Source organism: Odontesthes bonariensis, chromosome 23 (genome assembly GCF_027942865.1).
Source record: "Odontesthes bonariensis isolate fOdoBon6 chromosome 23, fOdoBon6.hap1, whole genome shotgun sequence".
Lineage (NCBI taxonomy): Eukaryota > Metazoa > Chordata > Actinopteri > Atheriniformes > Atherinopsidae > Odontesthes > Odontesthes bonariensis.
In genome coordinates this window covers 12,596,856-12,623,781 of record NC_134528.1, presented here as the reverse complement: position 1 = coordinate 12,623,781, position 26,926 = coordinate 12,596,856, and the positions used below count along the sequence as shown (strand labels likewise).

General features: G+C 42.8%; 2 protein-coding genes across 2 annotated transcripts; both read right to left on the bottom strand.

Moving 5' to 3' along the window:
- Positions 1 to 3,204: 3,204 nt before the first annotated feature.
- Positions 3,205 to 18,688, bottom strand: fam53b (family with sequence similarity 53 member B). The gene is made up of 5 exons (XM_075456752.1): positions 18,518 to 18,688; positions 11,605 to 11,836; positions 10,778 to 10,832; positions 8,493 to 9,256; positions 3,205 to 4,363 (listed from the first exon to the last, which is right to left on the bottom strand). The coding sequence occupies exons 2-5, from the start codon at positions 11,692 to 11,694 to the stop codon at positions 4,001 to 4,003; spliced, it is 1,272 nt and encodes a 423-aa protein (XP_075312867.1). The 5' UTR covers positions 11,695 to 11,836; positions 18,518 to 18,688; the 3' UTR covers positions 3,205 to 4,000.
- Positions 18,689 to 21,427: 2,739 nt separating this feature from the next.
- Positions 21,428 to 26,550, bottom strand: hpdl (4-hydroxyphenylpyruvate dioxygenase-like). The gene is made up of 5 exons (XM_075456751.1): positions 25,855 to 26,550; positions 24,630 to 24,796; positions 24,378 to 24,529; positions 22,594 to 22,721; positions 21,428 to 22,286 (listed from the first exon to the last, which is right to left on the bottom strand). Exons 1-5 carry the CDS (start codon positions 26,541 to 26,543, stop codon positions 22,085 to 22,087), a joined length of 1,338 nt encoding a protein of 445 aa, XP_075312866.1. The 5' UTR covers positions 26,544 to 26,550; the 3' UTR covers positions 21,428 to 22,084.
- Between the last annotated feature and the right edge of the window lie 376 nt (positions 26,551 to 26,926).

The window sequence follows — 26,926 nt, the reverse complement described above, 5'->3', positions numbered from 1 at the left end:
AAGGAGGCAAAGCCTTAAAGTTTTAAGTCTGCTGGGACCAAAATAAAAAGTTGGCTCTGTTCTTAAAGCTCAGTCACCAGCGCTGAGTGGCTAACATTTCCCAGAGGAATCGTCAGCCCTAAGTTTGGATTTATAAGCAGTATTTATGAGAAAGTTCAGATTTGTTTTTATTAATTAAACTGACAACATTTTTAAGTTTAATTCATTTGAATGATTATGAAATTACATTTTTTTTTTCAATTTTCAGATTTTTCAGAAATGAGGCCTCTGAGATCATATCAGGGAAACATCTTTGCAGTGTTCTCTGCACTCACTGCTGCAGCACGTCTCTGGGCCAACATTCATACATGTTTGTATGTCATGTGTTTGGGTTAGGCTCTTCTTTCACAGCATGCACACTGCTGCTCTTGTAACACACCTGCATTTACCCACCTTAACAACTGCCAGCTGTGTGCAACCTTGAACTTTCATCTCCTCTCATTTGGGTCTTCCTGTTTGACAGGAAACGGCGGGTCAGCTGACCAGACAACGCCACACACCTGCAGCACTCAATGCACCATTATCCATGGAAACATGCACTTGTTTTTACAGCAGCCAGTTATTTGTCCCCTCCCTTCTGTGTGTGGGGCGCTGGTCCATACGAAGAGGCCTCTTGCTCGCCAAGCCACATGGTTTCCCCACATTTCATCACTTTCCTTCCCTCGTGGGCTCTCTGTGGTGTGGGACGGCTTTAAAACTTCAAAAGTCATTGGACTTGGAGCCAGAGCCCAAATTTCCTCCCTCTCCTTGCTTCTCCAAACTTCACCCCTTCCCCCTCCTGACAGTCTATAAGCAATCTGAGAAGTGTTTCAGTTCAAACACAGAGCAGTCTGTACTCTGCTAATGTGGCCACAGTCGTCATAGGCCCCTCCAGGGACACGACCCCTTCACAACTGCCCACTAAGGCCTCGCTGTGGCTTGGCCCTGCAGACACAAAGCATGTTCCCATGATGCCATTACAGAGAGTGTGCGTATGTATTATCTCGGCAAAATGGTGGTCGTATGTTACCATATAGTGTAAACTAAATGTCCTGGTGTTCAAAAGGTCTGAAGGCTTACAGCTGACTTCGATTTTATAACAGTCTGTCTGCTGGGGCTCCTTTTTGTGAGGGTGTCCAGTTGCTTTTTCTTATGTTGTTCAGATACAACATTGATTGAACCTGTGACAAACCAGACACAATCCATGGTCTTGAATGAATTGGAAAAAAAACAAAAACAAAACAAAAAAAAAAAAAAAACTTGACAAGTTCATATACACAAGAAAAAAACCATGTGGTTCAGAGGTTTGAGTTGTCAGACATAAGTTTGTGCTTCCTAATTACGTTGGAAAAGAAAATAAGTTTCACTTGCTCAACTGGTAATGTTTAGATGCTTGGTGGCACTGCTAAATTGCCTTTCACAGAGACCACATTCTGGCTGCCAAGCCGGGGTATGCACAGAACCCAAGAACTGCTGCCTACAGTTAAGATTTTCCAGCTCCTTAAATACGGATTTTTTTGTGCACATTTGGAGCAAAAACCATAATGGTAATCTCATCATCACAGGAAAGTAAACAGTGAGCACCAAATACACCTGTCACAGAATTGTGGGACATTTGTAGCCGAAAGGGCTTAAGCATGTGCTACGATGTGAATCATTGTTAGAGCAGACCGTGAAAAACCTCCGATGACACTTCAAAAGTGACCAGCACCCTGTTGTGTCAGTGCTTGTGGGGGTTGTGAGCGAGTGTAATGCTCAGCATTGGCATGGCGCACCCCTCCTGTTGTATGTCCATCTTCTTTCAGAACACAGGCTCCTTTCTCTTCTGTCACTTTGCTGATTAAAGGCCGGGGGCTCTCGGTGTGTCAGTCTGCTGCACGGCACATTTACCAAGGGCTTTGTTTACCCATTTCCTTCGTGACTCAGTGCACGCACAGGTCTTAACCAGCGAGCGGCTTGCACATACCACATGCAGGCGGCTGACGGCGTGAATATGACCTCACTGTGTGAACATAAAGATTCTCATGGGACAGCATGATAATCCATTACTGGAGTATGCTCTGGACTTGCAGGCGACTTAAGTCCCCACAGATCTGCTCTGTGTGGTATACGAGCCTGGAGAATAGCATGTCAAGCAATCTACAAATTTCTCAGCTGGTCTTTAGTGAGTGACTCTCAGTTGCACCTTACACTTTCAAAGAATGTCAAGCATCTCCTAGTGTGAACATGCAGAGAGGGAATGCAATCACAATGGAGCCATGAATCAAAGAAAGTTGACAACAGTATAAACTCTCGAGGTCTGCACAAGCACAGGAGCAGGGGACGGCAAGCAGACAAACGGAGCAGCACCAGCAGCAGCAGCAGCAGCAGCAGCAGCCCTGACACATGGCCCACATTCACAGCCGCCTCCCACGTCACCGTGCTCCTCAGAGAAAAAGCCCCTTTTGTTTCTGAAAGCGGGGAGGGAGGTCTCTGGGGTGAACCGTCGCTCAGCTCCACCACTCCACCACCCAGCATAGAAAAAAAAAAAACATAAAGAAAAGGGACCGGACTTCCCACCCCTGCCCAGCGTCCTCCCCTCGCTTCAGCACACAAACATAGGCCCATCAGTAGTACCACTACTACTGCTAGGATTAGCTTTTTCCGCATCCTAATTGGGTCAGCCCTCACTGTTGCATTAAAGACATCGCCGACAATGTCATTGCTGTTAATGATTGTGCTCTGTTAGTCTTTCATATTCGGTAAAAGTACATTCAATGCGAAAGTTTCATAGGCAATAAAATAAAATTGATCAAATCAATTTACGCCAAATTGTCGGACCGATTATAGATTGTTTTTTTTGTTTTTTTTTAGATAAAGTTGCATGAAATACAAATTCAAAACAGACACTTTAAAACTAAACCTGTAAGTCTCAGTATGCCAAATCACATTCAACCACAACTCTTCGCACCAAAATTCTTTCCCTATAAATTGTGTTCAAACAGCATTTCAAACCTTATGCTAGTCATGGGAATTTAGGCCAGCTGGAGAATTTATTCTCTCCCACTCGCATCTTTTATTAGTCTTACTAACCAATTCAGCTGCGTTCAAAATTTGCTCTGCTCTGCTTGAATGCACATGACATAGACCAGAGCTGACATCCGTGATTTTATCATTGAGGAGATTTAAATAATGTGATCACAAATGGCACCTTTAAAAACTGTTTATTTGTATAGAAATTATGCACGTTTTACATAACTTTGTTGTTACAAATAGTAAAAAGAAAGAATATTAACGCTATTAGCATTTCAAAGCTTCTTTCAGACATTCAGGAGCACTTATCTCCGAGTTAAGCCTGAATTACCGAGTGAAATGTTAAGCTCTTCAGTACACTTTATAGGTGTTGTGCGTGCAGCTTGTTGCTGTGTTAGAGTGAACAGGGACTTACTAACAGTAGCTTTTGAAGTGGTGTCCATTTCTCTCCATCATGTACCTATGTGCTAGTGAAGAACGTCAGAGAAAAAGACACTTTTTCTAGTGTAGAGAATTTATACAAACCTGCTGTGAATTCTCTCCAAACAAAGCACAATTAGGCTAATCAGGGTTAAAAAGAAATGTTAGAAAAGAAAAAAAAAACACAGCTCTGACTCAACAATAACATAGAATTTTTTTAAAACTTAAGCTGTATTTTCACTCCGATCTGTCTTCCCTGACTTCCTTTTTCTCCTGAGACACAGTTGAAAAACCAAACAGTGTGTTGGGGGGGGCGGGGGTTCACTTCTGACTACACAGAGTCCCCAAACATGGGCATTTAACACACAAAGCTTCTGTTCAGTCTCTCCTCCGGGAAAAAAAAACAAAAACACAAGTGCTGGGACGCTCGCTGCATTAGCGTTCCATTTTGTCCGTCCTTAAGACTATCGGTACTGTTTATTGTACCACCTGGTGATAAACTTCCAGTCCTCTGAATGAGCCTCCCCTCTCAGGAGGAGAGCACCTCAGATCAGTTTCTCTCTATTTGCTCAATGTCGAGCTCACCTCCAAGCTGATACACGTCCCTCCTCATGCTACACAGCCCCACCCACAGAGGCTCGCTGTCCTTCCCGTTGGTCATTCCTGGCGTCACGTCGCCACAGTCTGTGGAGTTCCAGTCCGCCTCCTCCGTGGTGGCGTTTGAAGACTCGTTCCTGGTGAGGTCGTCCTCTTTGGGCCGAGGCTGAACGTCCTCCAAACTGTGTTCGTTTGCAGACGAGTCGTCAGTGTCGAAGTAAGTGGTGCACCTGAGAGTGGTGAGGGCCTGGCTCGACACGCAGATGTCTTCGCCTGTGATTCCAGGGCAGCTGAGGCTGTGGAAATTCCGAAGTTTCTGTGAAGACAGCAGATCAGCGCTTTATTGTCTTTAAAAAAAAAAAGGTACAAAATTCATGCCGTTAAGAAAACACTTAAACGGCCACGTAAAAGCTTAAGTTCAGAGTCTCCATGGTGAGAGCATATTTGATAAAGAAATCAAAAATATTTCCTTCAGCTTTGACTGCTACCCAGACATAACTAAAGTCATACAGCCATCATAGGAAAACAATCCCTGTTCTGTACTCATACAGTAAGTGGGTGAGCGAAGTCAGTACTGGACACTGGGCATAATATTAGAAAAATGCAACAGACGTATAAATTAAGGATGCATTCATTCTGGAGGAGGAGGAGTGAGGCTGCAAGACTCTGATCTGAGGTCCAACGGGAACCCAGGCAGCAAGTGGCCACATACCCAGAGGGCACACATCACTCATGTTGGCCTTTTCACTCTGCTGGCCTTTCTCTGGCCCTCAACAATGCACACATACATCTGGGAAACCCAGAAACGTCTTTAGGCAAACACACATGTGCCAATGCTGCTGCAGGCAAGTCCTGTGACAGCTGTGCGAGCTGGAATGAGGAGCTTTACGACTGAGGCTTATCCAATCTGTGGAGCTAATGTAGAGAAGGCAGGACAGCTGCCTCATGCCTCACAGAGTTGGGCCGGAGGGACGCGAGAGAATAGGGCCTCTGTGAAACCTCCCGTCATTTGTGAGCTTATGCAATACTTAACAGGCATGGGACTGTTAGAGATGCAGCTCACAGCCAAGTTTAAGAACTGTGTCTGCAACTAATCAATAGATTAAAGTGGATTTTACAAGACTGTAGAAAATACGAACAACTTAAAGTACATCTCAGGTTTCAAGATCACAAGTGCCCAAAAGCACTTATGACCGGTTTATGACCAGTTTATAGTCATGAGGTACTGACAAGGTTAGGGAATCCTCACCTTGGAGAAGATGGAACCAACAGATGTTTGTCATTTCTGCACGACAGATTTATAACAACAATTAGTAGTTAGTCGCCATAAAAAATTTGGTCTATAGACAAATTAAATGTCAGCTCTGTTTAAAAGACCCCCCCCCCCCATGAATGATTCAAGGGTGAGCAGCAGCAACCAGGTGAGCAAGTTAGACAGGCAGTGGGGGGTGCACAGCAATAAATATCTGAAATGGGGAAAAGGTGTAGTTTGGCATTTAAGGCAATATCAATAAAGACTTTCTTAAGTAGAAAGAAAATGTTACATTTGTCATTTTGATGAGCAGAAGTTAGGATACCTACAAAATGTGTGCACATCTGTTTCAGTTCTGCAGGGATGTTTGGGTGCTTTTCCCTTTCGTGCATGATGTGCACTTAATACAACTGTTTTCAAGGCACAGGGTGTTAAGTCTTATTGGGCTAAATTTAGGTCTATGCTCGCTGTTCTTCCCCTAGAAAACAGCTGCGCATACCAAAATTGGTGTCTCCATGGCTGGCGCTCATGGCACTTTGGTGTAATTTCAGCCAGTCGTGCAACTCTGCGTTTGAAGAACTACATATACTACCAGGTCTGTCTCTGCAGGCATCTGCGCGACCCAAGAAAGTACAATTATTGGAAATATAACAAAAATGTCATAAACAGCTGAAAAGTGAGAGAGAGAGAAGTTGAAACTGTGTAGTTATGTCAGCGGCTCATTATTTCTTTTTAAAAGACGCTGAAGGAAAATAAGGGCAAAAGCAATTTACAATGAAAGTTAAAGGTTTAAGCTCCTCTTCAGACTCGGAATTGAGTTATTAAGAGAAATGTGACAATTCTGTCAAGTTTTTTCAGAAATCCCTGTGGTATTAGAAGAATGTGTTCAAACAACTTAGGGTCTTAACGGGCTGATAAATGCTGAGTCAGGGAGTGTAAAAATGTAAAGAAACAGCCCTTCAACACTGCTGAACTGCCAGCATGACTAAGAAGCTGCAGGAATTCAGCCTTCATCTACGAGACAGAGACTCTAAATCGGCGCTTTCGATTGATTCTTTGTTTGGTTCACTAAAGATTTTAACTACTATTCGAAGCTAAATTCATCGATCTATAGAAGAGCGACAACAGAGACCAAAGTGGTCAGAACTATGTCAATGGGTGGAGTAGAAGGAAGGTAAAACTAGGAAGTTACGATCCATGTCTCGCGGAACAGCGGTGGGAACAGTCTTTGCACTGGGTAGCTATAGATCAAAGGGAGCCCTACTGTTTTTCTTGGCTCTGGTCAAGCGGGGACATTTGTCAGCAGCAGGCAAGTGTCACAATGCTGCCTTCAGCATTAGCACTTCGGTCTCCGCAGTTAGACTTCTGCCCCCCCCCCCCCCGACCATGGGACCAAACTGATAAGGGCATTAGTGGTCTGGGCTATAGCAGAGCAGCGGCATCAGTATTAACTAAACAAAGTGCAGCTCTAACTCACAAGAGAGGAGTTGGTTGACAGAGAAAGACTTACGGGCTGAGAAAAGCCTCTTTGACAGCGTGTCTGACACAAATTACTGCCCAACATTACAATGATGGTCATAAATACAGTCGGTGCCGCCTGCCATGTCTGCGACCGAGCAGAAGGACTCCTCATCCATACTGACCTTGACACTCCATCTATAAAATCTGATCAATAGCTCACAAGGCCCGGTTGTGGCAGCAATCCACCCACTGAGCTGAATCTACAAAAATCAATATCTCTTTATCCAACACCCCCCACCTTCCCTCCTTTGCGACAATCTATAAGCTCTGCTACAACTGCTCCACTTCCTGACATTCACAGCACCACAGTGAGCCGTGCACGGGATAGCGGTTTCTCCGAGTAAATTACACCGATATGGCGCGCGGATGAGAGGACACTTCAGAGACCCACTCAGCACTGTAACCAATCTGTGAATAGTAAGGTGACTTTCAATCTTGAAAAAAGGGGGCAACTCAGTGGAAAGCAAGTTTACCCTATCATCTCAAGAGAACAGCTTTTATATCATAAAGCTAGCCATCTCATACTTCTGACAATTAGTCTCCCGGCCCCCCAAATTATTATCAATAATATATTTCGTTCAATGGTTTTATATTCATGTTCATAATTGACGTTATTATTAGGGAAGTCTGAAAAAAAAGGAAGAGAAGAAGAATTAAAACAGGCTTTATTCTTTCTACCTCTGCTGAAAGCCAATGTCCTTCCTAATAGAAAAACATTGAACAATACATGCACAGCAGGAAAGACCCACTGCTAACACACTCGGCACCCTGACACTGCGCTGTGAAAATATTGTTGGTTGCCTTGCCTAAGGCTGTTTTCTCCACCCTGACCTCGTCTCTGTTTGAAGCCTGTGTGGCGTCTGCTTGTCCTGTCACAGCAGCGCTGTTGTTAAGACACTGCTGAACTCTGAGTGACTTTCTCAGAGGGACCAAGTCCAGCTCTGTGTTTATGATCCAGGCAGCGCATGTGTGTCTGTGGGACTGTGGGGCAAAGTGGCAAACGCCTGCCAGGATGTGCAGATAAAAAACGATTGTCTGCCGAAACATGGTCAACTTCAGATCATTTATATCATGAATGCACTCTCATTTGAAACACTGACCACTTTCTGAGGTTCTGCTTTAATCAAACAATCTTTCCCAGGCAACGCATTTAAAAAGAACATACTTTTCTTCCTTCTCTCCGAGTGCAAACACACACCCACATAATGGAATGTGACCCTGAGCAGGCTTGCACGAATGAACGATTGCTTTTAATGACAATGCCTGCAGAAACCCTCTGAGGTGTGCTGAAGGGAGAATGGACACAATGACGTGACCTTTACTGGAAGTGTTTGTTTACCCAACATGAAAGGCGAAAATTGCCCCAACAACAGAGTGAAACAAGCAAATGTTACAGCGACTGATGGACCTAGCAGAGCCTCCAGCTGTAATGGCCATTTCCTGGACAGCAATCATGTGAAGCACAAAAGGCAGCTGTGGTGAGTTCAACCAAGAGATAAATGCCCCACATTATGTCACTGGAAAAAGCTTTTGATAAAAGAATACGAAGACTCAGGTGTATATTTAACCATACTGTATTAACAGACTGTATTTTGAACGTCAAACTATGTAAAATGGGAAATACTTTCTTACTTTGTGATCTGTTTTACAAAGTGACACATTAAACACCAACCTGGGTCATCTTTGCCAGATCCAGTGAAGGCCTCTGTTTGTGCGTGTCAGCTGGTCTCCTTCGCTTCACACCAATCTTCTTGTCATTAAGGACGCACGGCTGTGAGCGACAACGGGCGAGACCACCCTGTCCGCCACGGCGCTCCAGTTCTGGAGTGGAGTCTGGGGAGCTGGGTGGCGAGGGTGCTCGAGGCTCGGGGAGGCAAATTTGTTCGTGAGAGAGGTAGAGGGGCTGGGCTGAAGGCTTGGTGGACAAGGGCATCGAGGAGGAGGACGTCAGGCCGGTAAAGGCTGAGGGCCATGGCAGGCGCTGGGTGAAGCAGGGTGGCTCCAGGGTGTTGGAGCGGGCCGGTAGGCTGAAGCTGGAGCTGCGCTGCATGGCCGGGAAGCCGAGCTGTGTGTTTCCAACACTGCTGCGCTGGACGCTGCCTCCGCTGTGGCACCTCCTCTTCTCCACGGCTGTCCACACACGAGAGCCCTGAGGGCGCCAGGTGGAGCGGCAACTGCCGAGCTCGTCTGAGCAAGACAGAGACCGACACTGTCGCTTGCTGGGGGGAGCGGTGGAGTGTGAGGCAGCAGCTTCGGTCAGGCTGAGGTCCTGCAACAAGGTGGTGATTGTGTTCGAAGTGGAGCCGACATCCCAGTCCCAGTGGGCAGAACTTCTGTGCACCTCAGGCAGGACATCCCACAGGCTCTCCAGGCTGGTCCCAACTGGCCTCTGCTGCATGGCACAGCTGTGACCCACCTCGCGCCATCGGCTCGTCTCTGCATCAAAGAGGCCAGAATTGAAATAAAATAAGTTTGAAAGTTTGAAAATAAGATTTAAGATCCAAACCCAAAATATGGGACATCATAAACGGGGCTATTTATACAGTTCTGTAATTTATTAATGTGTCAAATTCTGCTGCCAACATCAGAGGGTAGATTTTGAAGTTCCAGCAGCTCCAGTTCTAGCTTGTTATGTTCTATGTCCAACCATGGCTGAACTTCACTCCATAAAGTCAAATTTACGATTTCGGATTTCCAACAAAATAAAAATGTATTACGCTGTTTTAGTGAGCAAATCCCCTCAGAGGAACAGTACACAACATGAGAATCATTTCTGGCATGAAGCTCTGAGCAGCAACTGGACACAACGAGAGCAACATTTGGCAATCACGAGTTTGGCTGCATCAACGGGGACATCCATGACACTGCTCCAGAGTGGGTCCATGCATTGCTCCCAGGATGTGTACTCTGTGCCGATGCTACTCATTGCTTTGTGTAAATGGCACTAAAAATAAATCCTGTCCTTCAGGCATTGCTTCAGTGTCTGTGTGCACAGCGTACTGGAAAAGGAAGGGAGCTCAATGTCCAACTGACTCAATTAGCTGGAGCAAACATCAATAACCGTCATAAACATTCTGACGAAAGCTAATCATAGTTTCTTATCGTTGGAGTTCTGCGTCTGACCAGCAGGTGCTTCTGGTTCCTGCATTCACTCATCAACTCCCCTCCGGTAGCTCAGCTACCTCATAAGTTACTGTCGTAACGAAAATCCTCAAGTTTAAGAACATGTTTGTCAACTGAACTGGCCAATCGACTCTGAGTCAGTAGCTAAACATTGAGGCAACTGCCCACTCCTGGTATGCAGAAGGTCTATTCTTCTCTCGAGATAAAATCCCCAAAATACCATCTACGATACACAGGCAGGACAAAGAACAAAAGGCCTGCTGGCACGGCTGTGCTCTCTGACTTTGCCTGCATTTTACACACCCAACGCCAACTTACTGCAAGGAAGTAACACATTTAATCTTATAATTATAATTTAAAATAATATTAAAAAGACTTTTACTGCGAGGAAAAACTTGGGGATACAGGCCCTGGTAATCATAACCGGACTGGTAATGTGGAGGCAGCATGTCCACAGCCTTTAGGTGTGGAGGAGTGCTATGAGATTCCTGCTGATGATAAGCCGCCAACGTACAGTCACTTGAATACGTTTATGGAGGCAAAACCACCTGTCAGACATGTTTCACGAAAGTAGCCAAACAAATGCAGGAGAGTCAGCTCAAAGCCATTCTGAAAATCATTCTGCTGTGATATTACATCACAATGGCCCCTTGAAAATCAGCCACAACATCTAACACTTCCTACAAGCTGCAGAGAATCATTCTTGGTATATAATTACAATTCATGTTGAGTTTGTGATGGGACGCCACGGCCATTGTGAGAAGAGGGAGGTAAAGGTTTTTATCCATATCCCAGTTAAATGTGTTTTGATAATGCAAGATGGCAAATGCTTACCCATGAGTCCACAAGAGAAAAGTGCCGCCCCCTGGCTCATGGTCTGTGCCTGGAACTGTGGTGATACAGAAGAAGGTCCACAGTAAGTTAATCAAAACGCCACAGAAATAAATGAAGTGCAAGTCTCTGGTGGTGGCAGTTCATAAATCCACAAGTAAAAGTAAAAAATAAAACAAGATATTGAAAAGGGAGACTTCGTGAATGTGTGATTGGTCCTAGTGCAACTCATCGAGGTAGCTCCACCAGAAAAAGCCTCTGACTGACTCTCAACTCCTGATTTTGATGACTTCATTTCACAAGACTGAGAGGGCAAACTCTGTTCACATCGGAGGGGGAATTTTCTCACATAGTGCTGGCAGAAAGAGAGTTCATACTACACGAATGCAGATTAGCATACGAGTCAGACTTGGTCAGCATAGTGAAACCGGAAAATGCTCCATTGTCATTCTGGGGGAAGTTAGAAAATAAATAAATAAATACGGGAATGTAAACCCTTGTGAATGTTGGAAGCTACTATGAAACAATTATAACAAGTAACATGCAAATAGCCTCCTTTCATGATCATAAACATCCGCATTTTTCCTCTGACCTTACTTGTCGCGGGTCAATAAAGCCCTACATATTCAGTTTGACAGAGTAAAAATAAGTTGACAAAATAAGAAAAAAAAAAAACTGATGAGTGGCCAGCAACGGTTTCCAAATTCAGAGCAGCACCTTGTCCTCTCCCTTGTCAAGCACAGTTGAAGCCTCTTGGCAAGGCTAAATAAACATGAAATTACACATTTCACACACAAAAAGTCTTACACAAGTGGGAAAAAACCTCTCACCGGGCTCAAGTCCGTACGTGTGGATGTTACATCGTCGGCACCCTTCTTTTCCAGTGTTTTCTTGTAAATGATCACCATGGCAACACACATCTGTGTCCCAAGCCGTTCCAATAATGGCAATTTAAGCTGCAGGCCATTTTGACAGACATGGTGTGAGCAGGCTAGTTTCTCATGTGCTTAAGATGGACTCTGTCAACTCCTCCAGGAATGTTCTTCACTCCTCGGCCCAATCCTGAGTGGACACACAAAGATGAGCGCAGGATTAGAATTCAGTGCATTTCTGACATTCTGTGGACCACATAAGCAGATGACAGAGGAGAACAGCTCCCTCGAATGGAAAAGAAAGGAATCCTTACCTGAAAACTGTTTGAGTATCTAATACCGACTCCCTGACGACTTAAAAAGTTATTCTAAGAAGCCTGTAGCTCATCTGGAGAATAGCCAATGATTTTGCAGTCTGCGGCCACATTAGCAGCAGTACATAGGCACTGCAAGGCTCTGAGCTAAATGCTAATTGCAGCATGCTAATAATAACAATTCCAATAGGTCTTCATTTAGTTCACATAACATTCACCACGTTTACTGTTACTGTTATGTACATTATATTATCACAAGTACCTTTCAACTGGCATCTAATCGCTTTGCTGAATGAATTGTGTTTTTATAACCTCAGAATGACACGTTTACATCTATTTGCACAGCGGGTCGTCCCACATGAGAAAACTATTAGCACGATAAAAGTCATGCAGGAGAACGGCAGTGGTCACGAAGGACAAGAAAGCAGAGAAATTAGTGGTTGTAGAATAATGTTTTGCAAGACGTTTCACGGTACAGAATTGAGAGTCATGCCTTCAACAAAACATTAAGAGGTAAAGTGTATTTTCTGGACAGCTGAAAAAAAAGATTGTGTGTAGCTGACCGGACTGAGCAACATTTTGCGCCAACATTTCCAGCTTGACTATTAGAGGTCAGTAACTTTTTTCTTAGGTACAAAATGGGATTAGAACTAAAATATCCCAATGTGAATACTTGTAAAATCAATTCTGAATGGAACAGTTGCAATAACTAGCCCCATGTGTCAGTACGTAAAGTACGACTCAGATTAGAATGTTATTAGTGCTGTAATACTTCGAACTGAACTACGACAAACTGAACACATTAATTCAAGAATGTTAAAAAAAATAATATGGACTGTGTTGAACATATAACCAGCACTGTATTCTATGTCTGCATCTGGCAAGAGTAGCAGAGACAAAACACCAATACACACCAAAAAAAAAGAAGGTACCAGCATCTCAATGTGCCAGTGGACCACAATGATAAGAGCAGGCACAGTAATTTGTACACAGACTGGAACCCCTTTGAATTAAGGCTTGCACAGACCTGATTATCTCTCACATTTCCAAACTACCATGGCAAATAAACATTCTGAAACTCATCAAAGCACCACCCATGATCCTGCTATGTTCAAACTCACTGGGTTGTTGAGGCTTACTGCTGCCATTACTATTGGCTCGATGGGCTGCAAATTCAAGCTGACCTTCCTTTATAAAGAATCTCCTAACCTTACAGAGCTTCCTCTCATGCATACGGATGAATATTTGATACCAAAAAAACAACTAAGCTCTCACACATGTACACCCAGACTCCGTTCCAAAGCCTCTGCACACGCATCCTGTTCAACATCTGCAGACCGGAAAGATGAGTAAAATTCAAGGGAGGCCAGTGGCTTGACCAAGTTCTTTTTTCAATTCAGCCGAGTGAGGAAACATTCCCAGCACTCACTCACATTGACATGGCGCCGTCATGTGCCGGTCTATAAGTTAACGTGACACAGTGTTTTCACTTTCACATGGCCTCTTTCAGCGAGTCAACAAAAGTGGAACTATATACCTTATTTTATTCTTGCCTGCTCATGTGGAAGGGAGCGTGAGTTTCCTCAAAAGTGTTCCACTCTGGAGCACATAGAGGAATAGAGCAAAGTCAAAGTTGTGTAATTGACTCCTCAGGGGCTGGCTGGGAATAGCTGACCTTGCGGTTATCAAAACAACCCTCTTCAAATTAATGCTGCACCACCATTACAGTAAAACTGCTGATTAGCCACAGATTTAAATCTATATAATCATCACAGAGGACTTTACTACCAATAGATCAGCTACACTCAAGGCCAGGCCAGGCAGAGGAATGGAACGAAGTGGACACAAGGTGGTCGTATGATGCCTGCAAGGTCAGAGGGGGCCTGTTTAAATGACACAACAACTGCAGGCAGAGAAGAAGGGACACAGAAAGAGACAGCGTAACAAAAGAGCGCTCTGTGCAGAAGATAAGACACAGTGGGAAACAAAAGACGCGAAATCAGAGGTTGCAAGTGGTGAGTGTGTGTGTGTGTGTGTGTGTGTGTGTGGTGAGGGGGGGGGGGCGGCATCACAAGACCCCGCGGGAGCTGACATGCTGGAGGTGGTGTTTGCATTCAGCATATGATTTCCATTACGAACACTTAACACATCAAAAAAACAACTAGAACACGAGGGTGTTTTTGGCAGAGTTCTTCAAAGGCATCAACACTGTGCATGGACGTCTGCAGCTTCCACTTGGACACTGTGCAAGCAGAAATTAACAGAGCTTGAGGCTGGACCAGGTTAAGCCAGATTATAATGTGCATGGCCATCAAGCAAAGAGATCTGTAAGATTCCTATGGATATGCTGCGGTAAAGGAAACCATTGTTTATTTATTACACTTAATGGCCTGGAGATGGATGCAAATGGCATTAGCACAGAAGGGAAAAAAAAACAAAAAACAACCTCCTTCTAACGTTAAGTTTACTCGCACAAAGAGGACACTAAATGATGCTTTCTTTCCCTAGAAAGATTGGAAAAGGCTAATTGTCATCTAACATTCTTGATTGTCAAACTGTAAACGACGGTCATTACACTGAGTCAAAGAAAATTGCAACAATTCAGTCATCCTTCACATGCTCTGGCTTTTTATCCCATAAATCTTAACTGAGCTCTTTAAACGGGTAAGGTTTATAACATAATTATAAACATTCCTCGGCTAAATGACACAACTTGAACACACAATAATATAAGCCCAACCTAGCCCCACAGCCTTGGAAAACCAATCAAACTTGCGTCAGTTTGTGAATAAAATTTTTTTTTTAAAAAAACATGGTGACTGCTGGTAAAGGGAAGCCTTCTTTTTCTTTTACAGACAAATCTGGAAAGCAAATGTAGAAGCCATAACAAGGCAGGATTTCTAAAGTTTAATGAATACACCCAACCCACTCACCTCCTATTGCAAGCACTGCTGTGCTCAAAGAAGCAGCTATAATTTGCCAAATGAGGTATGAGCTAGAATTTCAGCTCAAGGGGTGCCGCTCCCCTTCTGATGTCAAAACCCAAATCACCTTCATAACCACGCTGCCAGTATCTGGAATCAGAGGGGAGTCTATGCTTCTGCAGTCTGATAGCACTTTATCTGGGGTTAGACAGCAACCACCATGACAACTGAGAAGTCTAATCTCTGAGAAGGGAAAGAACATCGCAGGACATTTCTCTCAGACGTGACTTTCCATCACACGCAAAGCGGCTGCTGACTGACTGCTGCAACGTCTCCGGTGCCGGCAGCCCTTCGAAAAGACAACAATAATGCTGCCTTGGATGAGCTGATGACACAACACGCTTCCTTTGTGGTCATCTAAAGGCTTTCAAACATCACCACTGTGGGTTGTCACAAACATCAAGCTATTGCACAGCATAAATGAGATAGGACAAGTGAGGAAACCACAGAGCCTATTTGGTCAAGTTGAAGCGGGGGCTTGGTTTCATGTCAACTCAGCTTTCAAAAACCTGCACAGACCCAACTTTATTTTCTTTGCCAGATTAGGAACAGCAGCGCAATTTTATGAATCACATTTTAATAAACACGTCCAGTGAGAGGACAGACCATCAGTTCAGCCATGGCAATAGACGTCGAAACTGCCATCACAGCTCCAAGAGCGGTTTCCCCATTTTGAGCGGCTTTTCCATACGTTGCTCAGACTGTAATCCCACGGGTTAGGCCACCATTATATAAGGATTTGGCAGCTTTGTGTCTGACTGACAATTAGAGCTAATACTAATCCGTTTTATAGCACTTGGACAGCGGGTGGAAACAATACCGTTTGATATGATTGCTTTGTCATGCATATGCTACTAAATAAAGTCCAAATTAACTACTTATAAGGCAATTATCTTTTCTTTTCTTAAAGTCTCACACTGCTTTTTTTTTTCTTCTTAATCTTTGATAAAAAGCTTCAATCTGGGCAAACTAATGCAAAACTAAACATAAAACAGATCAGATGTTATGCTAAATTACCAAACATCCTCCTTTGAGAATCCTGAAAGGATGGCAGACGGCCCTGTGTCCTGCTCCGAACAATCCAAGGATTGTGGCAGTCTCGGTAATAAGAGCATCTGCTGAGCACCTGAGATGGCCAGACTTGGAAACTAGGATTTTTCTGGTCGTCTCAGGATTTGCACCACTCTTATTCCCCGCACTGCTTGTTATAGGAATGTTGGGTAAAAGCTTGCTTGTCCTCTTCTGAGAAAAGAATCCCTGGAAGGAAAAAATGCGTGTCCCTAAAAAGTTGCATACTGGTGCCACTGGTGCTCAGTTGCAAGCAAATTCCATATCTCAACTCACACTTGGGCAGTCTCTCTTCGTCGTGAGGTGGGTATATTCATAGAGCACGTCACGGGCCATCTTTTAAAAAGCAAACCAGTTCTGCTTTCACTGCAGCTCTTTGCAGTAAAAATTCCAGGTTTTGAAATCTAACACTTTCTTTGTTGGTGTTGTCATTACACAGGTCCCACAAAGGGCAGGTGGTACTAAGTACTGTCAAGGCTGACTGCTTGAAAAGAAATTTATGAAACTCATTGCAGGGTGCTGGCTAGCTCGCAGCTGTCCCCATGTTCACAGAAATTAGAGTAAGTCAAACAGGAGGCATCACTCTACATTTTAAGCCGTGAGTGAATAGTCAAAAATGAGCATGGCTGGAAGGCTTCAATAGTAGTTATCAGGCTCAGTTGAGGGCCTGGGGTACAGCCAAGGTCTCCCAGGCATGCAGCTGCCCACTTACCATAAACACAAAGGCTCAGCATGGCTATGCATGGCAGCCAGGGAGGCCTGCGTTTTAAAGCAAGCCTGCTGTTTAATTATCTCATACATAATCGCTTGCACTGTATACATTTGTCCAGAACAAGAGCTTTGTTGAGCTCTCTAATCAAGGCTTTCAACAAACCTGTCCAAGTTGGAGAGAAATGTTGTCCACTTGAATGCTAAATCTAACAGAGTCTCTTAATTACACCGGGCTGAAGACACAACAGCCGCAGAAGAATAGCACTGCATGCTAATGGTCAAAATAAGAGTAGGTCAGATCTAGTGGAAATGGCTCCATTTCAGTCAAAAACTTAAGAAAATTTAGACGAGAGAGAGCACCCGTGGGTTACACATGCACAAATCTGTCCATCCTTCACAGGTCATCACTCAGACTGCACACAAAAAGACGAGAAAGCAATTACCATTTTTTTCCAGGTAGAGTGAACAAAGTCGTAACAGGGGCATTACAATATACAAACTTTTTTTTTTCTCAGTGGTATGGAAAAGGGAACGAGGAATCATCTGCACGCCCTGATAGGCAGGCTCTCCTGTGCTTGAGCTAAAAAGAGTCAACAGTTTTTCATATGGGCTTGCCAGCCCTCCAGGTGGATGCCTCTCAGTTTCAGAAGAAAGGGGCCTGAAAACTGAGCTTGTCCAAGTAACCAGCACAAACAGTCCCTTAAACCCCTTTTCCAAAATCCCTCATGAAAGGGAAATGAGTTTGGCAACGGAGTTGGTGTGACGGGAGCTCACAGTATGTTACACACACAGACCACAGAGCAAACAGGATTTTGAACTTGACAGAGGAGGGCACAAACTGCCCATTATAAAATATCAATTCCACATTCAAAAAAAGCTAAAATGATAAATCTGCCCATTTAACACCAAGTCCATATGACAGTTCAAGCCACATCTAAACTTTAATGGACAAAATCACGGACACGGGACGCTTTGAGGAGCTCAGACTGAACAGGCCGCTGCGTTTATGATCCCAATTTGCACTTAAAACTGCTGAATCTGTAGGACTGTGTGTCAGCCAGCCCTGACTTCATACCAAAGGGGAAGGTTGGCTTGATAAAGATAAGACATCGACATTCCACTGCAACGAGAAAGGCATAAACATGGCATTGCCACAAAATATTGCAGATATTAAAACCTATTAAAATAGCTCACACATGTGCCACTAAACATCTTGCCATGCATGCCTCGAATGAGAGAGAAACCAGACTTGGATCAGAGTATGTGCCCTTCAGTGTCAGGCAATTCAAATAAAAATGCATTTGATCCAACACTTCTGATTTCATTTGCTGTTATTGTCAATTGCCAAACCAGCCAAGCACACTTTTATGGCTGGAAAAACTTTTTATATGAAGTAGTATTACAACTTCTGTACAATATTTGACTATATTGTGCCCCTTGACCATTTGAAGTACCTAAAACATAAGGGATAAAAATGAGGGAGAATCAGACAAAAATTAGTTCCAGAGGCATTAGTGTGACAATTAACCCAGACAAAACAAAAGGGGCACAGCTAAGGCACTTCACATGAGGAAAAGTTGCTAAGCTAACTGACTACAGCCTTCACCGAGATGACTCCTTCGCCACTGGCCACTTCTGGTCGTGTTTGTCATAATAAATGTCATCCCTGGTGTGTATCACACACTTTTAAAACAAAAGCAAAAGCCCTGACTATGCCTGAAGTGACAACAGATGCTACTACTGTAAGTTAGCTGAATAAGAAACTTGTGATTTTGAGCAAAAACTTCCACTCACAAACATCACGGTGAGCGCCACTGATCTTCGAGAACACCGGGCATCTGGTTAGTTTCGGCCGGCCATGCTGAGTTTTGTTTCAGTTGAAAGACAATACGAAGCAGGAAGCAAGGAGAGCTTCTCACTTCAAGTCCTCTTGCAAACTACAACATTGCCCCAGTGCACTACTGTCCGACAAGACTACACGCTAATGAGTCTGTGACAACATAAACGAGCCACACCACGTTTGACAGGGGACAGGGGTGCCCGATGTGTTATTCGTACCATTACAGCTCTCTTTTAACGACATATTCTAGACTTATTTGGCTTACTTAAACTATAAACCCAATTTAGCGGTGTAATAAGGTGGAAAAAAAGAGAATATTCATCTTTAATAGAGTTTTGTAAAACAGACCACCCCTATGCATATAACTATTGGTCTAATCCACCCTGAAGCAATGAAAAGTAATCACAGTTTTGAGCTGTGCATACGGACGAGGGACTTTCACAATATATAACGGTGTTTTATGACAACATACCAAATGCATGTTACATTCAGGCATACTGAGAGAGTAAAATAGGTATGTGTGTAAGGTAGACACAGTGAGTTCCCATCACAAGATTAACTCTCGTCTGACAAAAGCTGCTCTGACATGCATTCACTGCAGATGCTTTCCTAAGAACTGAAGTCTTTGTCATTATTTATATCGGCATACAATAAGCAAGTCTTCCACTTTACAGGTTTAGTGGTTCATAAATACACACACAACAAAAAATACTGTGTAGTCTTGCCTACACTAGTCTTGACTTTTGTCCCCGGTGAATCCAAACTTTCTTACCTTTTGACCTTCTCTTGTCTTTTTAAGCAATGTATACAGCAATAACTGTGTTTTCTTGGCTTTTTGTATGTTTAAGCACTGTGGGTATATTAAGGGCCTGCATGGAAAAGCTTATACCACAATTCTTGGACGTATTTTAATTAGAAAGCAACTGGGTTTTATTCAAGTTTTTATGGGAATGTGCAATACCAAAACTCCTTTTTCTGATAACATCATATACAGTTAGTTAATATATTTAGTGAGGACTGAAGTTGCCACTCTGGGCCTCACAAGGGTGGGGAGCTTGAGGCTCACCCCTGGCAGACACTATTGTTAATCAAGGAGTAACATCTGCTGTGTGCTTCTAATCTGCTCCAGACTGTCCTCCTCGGTTTTAGACTGTCTGCCTTTTGTGTTTAAGGGCACCCAGGATTTGTCTCTCCTACACTGTTCAGGCTACAGAGTCAGAGTAACAAGTTGTTTTTATTTTTTTTACCAAAATCCCTGTCAGCTGTAGAAAGTAAAAGATTTGTAAAGACATCAAAAAATTGTACACGATTAAATGGATCAAAATAGTTGGTACTGTAGTACAGTGGGTGGGAGTTTCACAGGCTCAACAAGTTCGGCAGTGTGTGTTGTGACTTTCAAAACCATAGGGGGCAGTATCCACCAATCATATTGTAGAGGTAACCAAAAATGCGATGGATTTTAGATGTTACAGACAGATAAATGTGCAAGAAATCATAAGCCTTGATTTGGATGTTTTCGGCCTTTGACTTTGTGCATGTAACTGAAGCTTGCATGTGGTTGACAGTAAATAGGAAGTGATCTTCCAGAGTCCCCATGCAGAATGCTGTGTGCCATCTGTGGTTCACACTGGCTGGAGACAGATGGCTGAAGGACTCCTGTTACAGGAGCCATCCCTTCTCGACTTTAATGAACAGTTAATCCTCTCTCTCACTAATGTGTCCTGTTATATTGCATGCAGAAGTTTGTTTCCATTCATGCAGTGGAAACGTCTATTTCTGGTCAAACTGCGATACAAATTAGCTCCAAAGCTGGACAAACAAAAGCAAGTTTAGCAGCTTATATATGCCATTTGAGTTTGTTAGTCAATCTATCTATGAGCACAAATTCCAAATACATATTCAGCTGGTTATAAATTCAGTATGGCCAAAGGGGTGACAGGAGGAAAAACAGGGAAGGAAAAACACTGACACCATTTGTCAAAATGCAGAAGTACATGAAACCACCGTTTCTGTGCTTGTTGCTGAAATTGTCCTCTGGTGTTACTCAGTGGGATACTGTAACTCCAGTCAGCACATAAAAAGAGCATATGGCTTTCATGGAACTCCCATCTAAATTTCATTGCCTCTCATCTATCCCACTAATCCTCGCTTATAATGTTTATGGCCAAGTTAATTGAACTGGCACAACTCTGTGGGTTTGAAGATCCCCTCTGAGAAGCTCTAAAGCCAAGTCTTTGCCAAAGCGTGCACATTGCTAAAACCTCCACAGCATCTGAAAGGGCAGCAGCTGTTCGGCCAGTAACGGTTCAAGGGTGACTTATCTGGAAAAGCAGGGCCTCCGAGCTCAGTGTCAATGTTTCTAATGATAACCCGATAAAGTCCAAGTAATCACTCATAATTTGAATTTACAAATTCAATGTTGCGGCAAGCTGTAGGGTCTGAGTAAAGAGATATATCCAATATAGACCTTTTCAAATACAACTGTAGGCATGAACAGCCTTTAAATATTTTTTTTAGAAGTGTTCTCATGTTTATTCTATTTGCTTGTTTTTCCTTTAATTGTTAAATCTTTTATACTGTACGCTGTTGCAACACAATAATTTCCCAAATTGGGATGAAGTATTTATCTATCTATCTATCAATATATTTAAATAGCTGTCAAAACATAAAAGAACTCTAATTTATAACCAATCACAGTTATGCAAAAACTATAATATTTCCATCAGCATATAGCCAAATATTGCGGTTTAACATGAAACTGAGACGACACTATAAACATGCAAGGTCTGTCCAAATGCATTTATTATTCATTTTCAACACTTGGGAAGTAGGAGAAATGTGTGTATGTCGAAACTTTCTATAAATTAGGACTATTCTGTATCATTTACCTTTGACTAAAGTAAAGTTTAATGAAAGTTTTTCAGAATTTCTCCTTTTTTATTTCCCAGAGTCACCCCTGTAGCATTTAGGAGCCCGCATGTGGAAGTCTGCCTTCCACAGCCGCGTCTAATCATCATCTTAAGAAACTTTATTGGTTACGTATAGTGACACAGTACAAATAGAACATATGGACAACGCTTGCTTTTAACAACCTGAGTGATTTGAATTTCATTCAAAAGTCTGGCTCACACACATTGTAAGAAACATTGAGTACTTGATTTATTGAGTAATTGGTCCTCATGGTCTGTTGTAAGAGATTTATTGAGCAACAGTTGCTCTGGAGTCGTTTGGTTTGCTTTGATACAGTGGGAACAAAGACCTGCTTTAACAGTTACAGCAAGAGTATTTTTGTTATAACATTTCAAGGATACTATGCAACATCTGTTTTTCAGTACTTTTAAGTTTTTCATCTGTCATGGTTCAGGAGAGATGTTAATACAACATATGATTGTGTGTTGGTAGTGCAACAAATAACTTCAGATATATTTGATATCTTTCTGGTAAATAAGAGCTATGAAGTTGATGTATAAAACACATCCAGAATAAATTACACTAAAAAAAGAAAAAAAAAAAGGGAGTGACTAGTACTGAGCAGTTTGCACAGTTTTTGGGGGTCCTTCTCCTTGAGAATCCCCTCTCTCATTCTCCATGTACGCCTGCACCGACCTCCACAGCGCCCGGATGTTCCCCTCACCAAAACCCGTCGCCCCTCTTCGCTCTATCAGCTCAAGGAAGAAGGTGTCTTCAGCAAATATGGGCTTGGTGAACACCTGGAGAAGGTATCTGCAAACATCACAGCAAGGACAGGAGGATAGTTGGTCTTTCATCATAAGCCATCTGGCTGCCAGTATCCGCTTCCCCAAGCATTCACACTTAAGAATAATTTGTCACATGTATCCAGGGGGGTTTCTTCACATAATGCAACATACATGGATCCTCTTTAGCAGTAAAAGAACATTTATTACGTCGAAGCCAATGTAAAACTGTTGCTTTCCACGTTCAAGCGCTTCAGAAAGACGAATGACAAAGCCCTCCGTCAGAAAACTGACTGTCCGGATGGGAAGCATTACCGCTCTTGTTTGTGTGTCACCTTCTGTTTTCGCTGGATACTCTCAGAGCTGAGAGATCCTGGTGCAGGTCTGTATCCAGGAGAATGCCATGCTGCGCCAGCATCTGGGGGTTGTGTCCTGCTTCCTCTATTTCCCGCTGTTTTCCCACCTGTCACAGCACACAAAGGCAGTAAAACAATTACTAAACATGATGGTTTGCAAATTTGTCCCCGGTCAGAGTCATTGACACCCCAGAATTGAAAGGAAAGAGTTAAGAGCATCTTCAGAAACAAATGCAAATTGGACAGTTTTGTATAGTCTGATCAAATATCCATGATTAGCAAATAGCAACAATGGAAGTCAAATCATTTACTCACATAATATACAAAGAAATCAATCAATAATTAACTTTTTGCATGCTTGTTAATTCAAGTAATTATTGCATCATGCTCTTTCTGCATAAAATGGTGCTTAAGTTATTTCCTTTTTCTTTGGGGTCTGCAAAGGTTGTTGCTGACTGTTGAAAAAACACAGCACACGATGGCTGAAGGGCATCAGGTTGACTTAGAGCAGTCTGGAGAGGTTGATTCAAACTTTACAATAAGCAGCACCCTGAACCAAAGAGGTCTTGGTGGGTGAGGACTAAGGAAGACACCGCTACTGAAAGAGAGTCATAAAAAGGAAAGCAAATTAAAAGATAACCTAGTCTTTCTAGGTTAGTATTCCATGGATAGAAGAAACTAAAGTAGAGCTTTTTGGAAGTGCAATGCCTCAGTTGGTTTAATAGGCAATGACATTAACACCTATAAGGCAAACAACACTATACCTACAGTAAAACCCAACTGAGTTCCCATCATGCTGTTGCTACTGGAGGCATTTAATATTTCAGCGGTGTGATGAAATCATAAGATTACAGAGGCATTTTGGAATGAAATGTGTCACCAGAGTCTGAAAATGGAGTTTAAAGGCAAAGGGCATGGATCTTTTGGCAAGACAACGCCCCAAAGCTTACAACCAATAGCACAAAAGAATGCTTGTCAGGGGAAAAAAATGGCCAGCAAAGAGACGTGACCGAAATCCCACTGAAAACCCTATGGAGAGAGCTGAGATTTACCAAAGCAAAGAGGGACTCCAGCCAACTTATTGGAGCTTGAACGTATAGCAGCAGATGAGTGACAGAAACTATCAGCCGGTCAGGCGCAAGAAGCTTGTAAGTCGATGGCTAAGAGTGAGGTTTCAAGGTTGTGACTGCTGCCACAGATTGTGCAAATATATCGTTGAAGGAGGCCAATTATGGTGTCTGGGGTAAAGTTTATGCCTGTGTTATTTCACAACGGGAATGGCTTTTCTGTTGTTGTTGCAAGGTTATTTTTAACATGATTGATTTTACATCATTTATTTTTATATATATATATATATATACACATATACAGTACATGTACTTTAAAAAGCCAGGGACTTATTTGGATAACAATTTTACCATGACCCAGTTTAGAAGTTGGGTCTTAATGGTACTATCAGCATGGGTCCAGTATATTTCATTGAGCCTTGGTGGTGGTATGTTTGCCTGGTGTTGTTACAGTTTGCTTCACTGTTTATCGGTACAAAGCAGGCCCTGTATTCCTTGTGCCTGGTGATGTCACAACCTCTAAAAGACTGATTGTGAACTGGGGTGTGAGCAGATGTACACCGAGAAACTAGAAATTCAAAATTCAGTCCAGCTCTGATTCTGTTTTCACGTGATTAAAATCTTTTGCATACGTTATCGTTTATGACTTGTTGGAAGACAAAAAGAAGCAAATGTGCAATTCTGAGTAAGTCAAACCTCTGTGTAGTAGGCAGGAGGAGGGGAGAAAAACTGCACACCGGCTTCAGCCATTACATGTGCAGTAGAGACTATGTTTTTGGTGTACAGGCCAATGTGCTGGATCCCCGGTGCTCTATGCTGCTCCAAGAAGGTGTCGACCTGGTTACGGCCTGAAATAAGAGAAAGAACGCAATGAGGCGCGCAAAGTTTGTAATATCATAAAATAAGAAGGAAATTAAATGGTCTGGAAGATGGGGCGGTTTTTATTACCTTGATGAGGTAGTGATTCTGCAATAACAAACTTGCAATCGGGCTCTTTCTCGTCAGCAAAGGGAAGAGCGATACCAGCTTTGCTGCATTTCCAGTACTGCATGGCAGTGAGTCGCAGTCCAACGCCCTCCTGGTTCACTACGAAGCCTTCATCCACATCTTCGTTACTACACAGAGGAACAAGAATTTGTTATTAATGACTACTTGTTGAAAACAAAACAAAAAGAGAGATTATTTACCATACTGTGAAAAAGTCTCGAGCCACCTCTCATTTCTTTGGTCAGGAAAAAGGGAAACAAGTGCTGCCGTTTATTACAGAATGAATTACAGAATAAGGGGAAAAGTTTGTACGATTCTAAGAAACTCAAAAGGTCATATTTGGTCTGAGCACCTTTATTCTTCAACAAAGCCTGAACCCTCTAAGACAAGCTTCCATGTAATTTATTCAAGTCGTCTTCAGGAATAGTTCTCCGGGCATCTTGAAGGACATTTAAAATCTCTTCTTTGGATGTTGGCTGCCTTTTTTTCCCCGTTTTCGGTCAAGATGATCCCACACTGCTTCAATGACGTGGAGGTCCAAGCTCTGGGGAGGATTCATGAAGGTTCAGATGCATCTCTAAGATCCTGAGTCAGTTGCTGGATTATCTCCTATTTCTTAAAAACATAGCTTTCAGAAACCGTTCGCCTCCGCTTGTCCAATTTCTTTAGACTTTTTAGGGACACACTGCACACCGTGCTGAGACATGCCAAGTTTTAGGCAAATATCTCTTTGGGAATCGCCTTGTTGGTGCAAAAACAGCATTTTATGCCTGTCAGTCTGATTTGTTTGTGGCATTTTGAGTAGAGGCAACTAAAGAAATGGAGGTGTCTCTGTGGCAGGCTGCTAGTTACATAGTAGACATAACAGTGGTTCATCCCTTGAGTTAGGTGCCTTTTCATGCTTTCATGATGTTAAGTTGATTAAAAAACAAACAAAAAAATGTTCTCCTTTGAAAATGATCAAGTACAAGGACTGGCCTGCAAACATGTAAAAAAAAAAAGGATCCAATGTCACAAGAAAGAAAAACTTTGAAAGACCTTCTGTAAGCTTGGAGAGCTAATGATTAAGACCACTTTAAAAGATTGCAAGAAAGTCTGTCTCCCTGGAAGAACAACAAAAAGACATGTGGTGTAGCTCAAGACTTTTACATAATGATGTATTTATGGAATATTAATAGTTTCTCACCTGTCAATGAAAAACCTCTGGAAACCAAACAGCTTCTCATACCACTTCATGACTTGGTGTGTTGATTTCCTGGGACAGGCATAGGTTATGTGATCCAAATGTGTAAGTGGGCACGACAAGTCTTCCTCTTCCAAGCTCCAGCCCTTTTCTGTGACATCAAACCCGGGTAAAAAGATCCCCCCGTATTTTGACCTGTCAATGAGTGTGTGGCACACGTTTCCAACAACCGATTTAACCACCGAGTAGGTGACCAGACCACTCTCGTCCTCGACAGTCGTGGGAGGCACCAGGAAATTGCAGCCCAGATGGCGGAGAACCTTGAACGACCTTTCCACATCCTCTACCTCGAAACACACGTTGCTGACTGAGTCCACGGGGTGATGTGGGCTGACATCGTAAAGACATGCTGAGGAATGATCCTGCTTGTATTTCTTAACGTCGAGTGGGTCAACAGAGTATTTGTGCGCTACACCAAGCAGCCCTTCATTCAATCCCACACTGCTCTGAGTTTGTCCCTCATTTACAACGAAAACTGCCGCCCCCTTCCTAAACGCCACCTGCCTGGACTTAGCAGTTAGCCTGGTAGCGAACAAATTAAATTTGTACTTGGAAACAAGGTCGTAAGCTAATTTCTGTCCGTTAGAAACGTGGAGCGAAACGTGGTGTAACCGGCGCAAGGTAACTGCCATGTTTTTTTTTTTTGTTTTTTTTTACGAGTGACGTTGAACAGGAGGTGTGTCCAAAAACCAAGCACTCCGTTACATCTGATTGCATTTTAAATGACCAGTGATGTAACCTGGAGGTCAATAAACCTGATTCGTAATGGGCAGTGTGTTTTGCTGTTTTAAAACAGCATGTTATAATGTTCCTATGTTAGAAAAATGCAGAAAATGTATTTATTTGCTGTCTACAGCACACCGACTATCTTATTTATGTAATATACTTTTTGCATGATTAGATATTTAGGAGTTTCAAGGTGTTTAGTGTTGAGTATAAAACTCGGATATGTCTAAAATATTCTTGAAATCTTCCGCATTTGAATGTTTTTTCTTTTTCACCTTGATGAATTTTA

What these genes read in the sequence shown, in the direction of transcription:
- fam53b (XM_075456752.1), bottom strand. Translation starts at nt 11,694, where the DNA reads ATGTGTGTTGCCATGGTGATCATTTACAAGAAAACACTGGAAAAGAAG. An exon ending in CACGTACGGACTTGAGCCCG is followed by an intron (nt 10,833 to 11,604) that starts GTGAGAGGTTTT and finishes GTATCACCACAG; the next exon opens with TTCCAGGCACAGACCATGAG. An exon ending in ATCTGGCAAAGATGACCCAG is followed by an intron (nt 4,364 to 8,492) that starts GTTGGTGTTTAA and finishes CTGTCTTCACAG; the next exon opens with AAACTTCGGAATTTCCACAG.
- hpdl (XM_075456751.1), bottom strand. Translation starts at nt 26,543, where the DNA reads ATGGCAGTTACCTTGCGCCGGTTACACCACGTTTCGCTCCACGTTTCT. An exon ending in CAGAGGTTTTTCATTGACAG is followed by an intron (nt 24,797 to 25,854) that starts GTGAGAAACTAT and finishes TCCTCTGTGTAG; the next exon opens with TAACGAAGATGTGGATGAAG. An exon ending in GTATCCAGCGAAAACAGAAG is followed by an intron (nt 22,287 to 22,593) that starts GTGACACACAAA and finishes TGATGTTTGCAG; the next exon opens with ATACCTTCTCCAGGTGTTCA.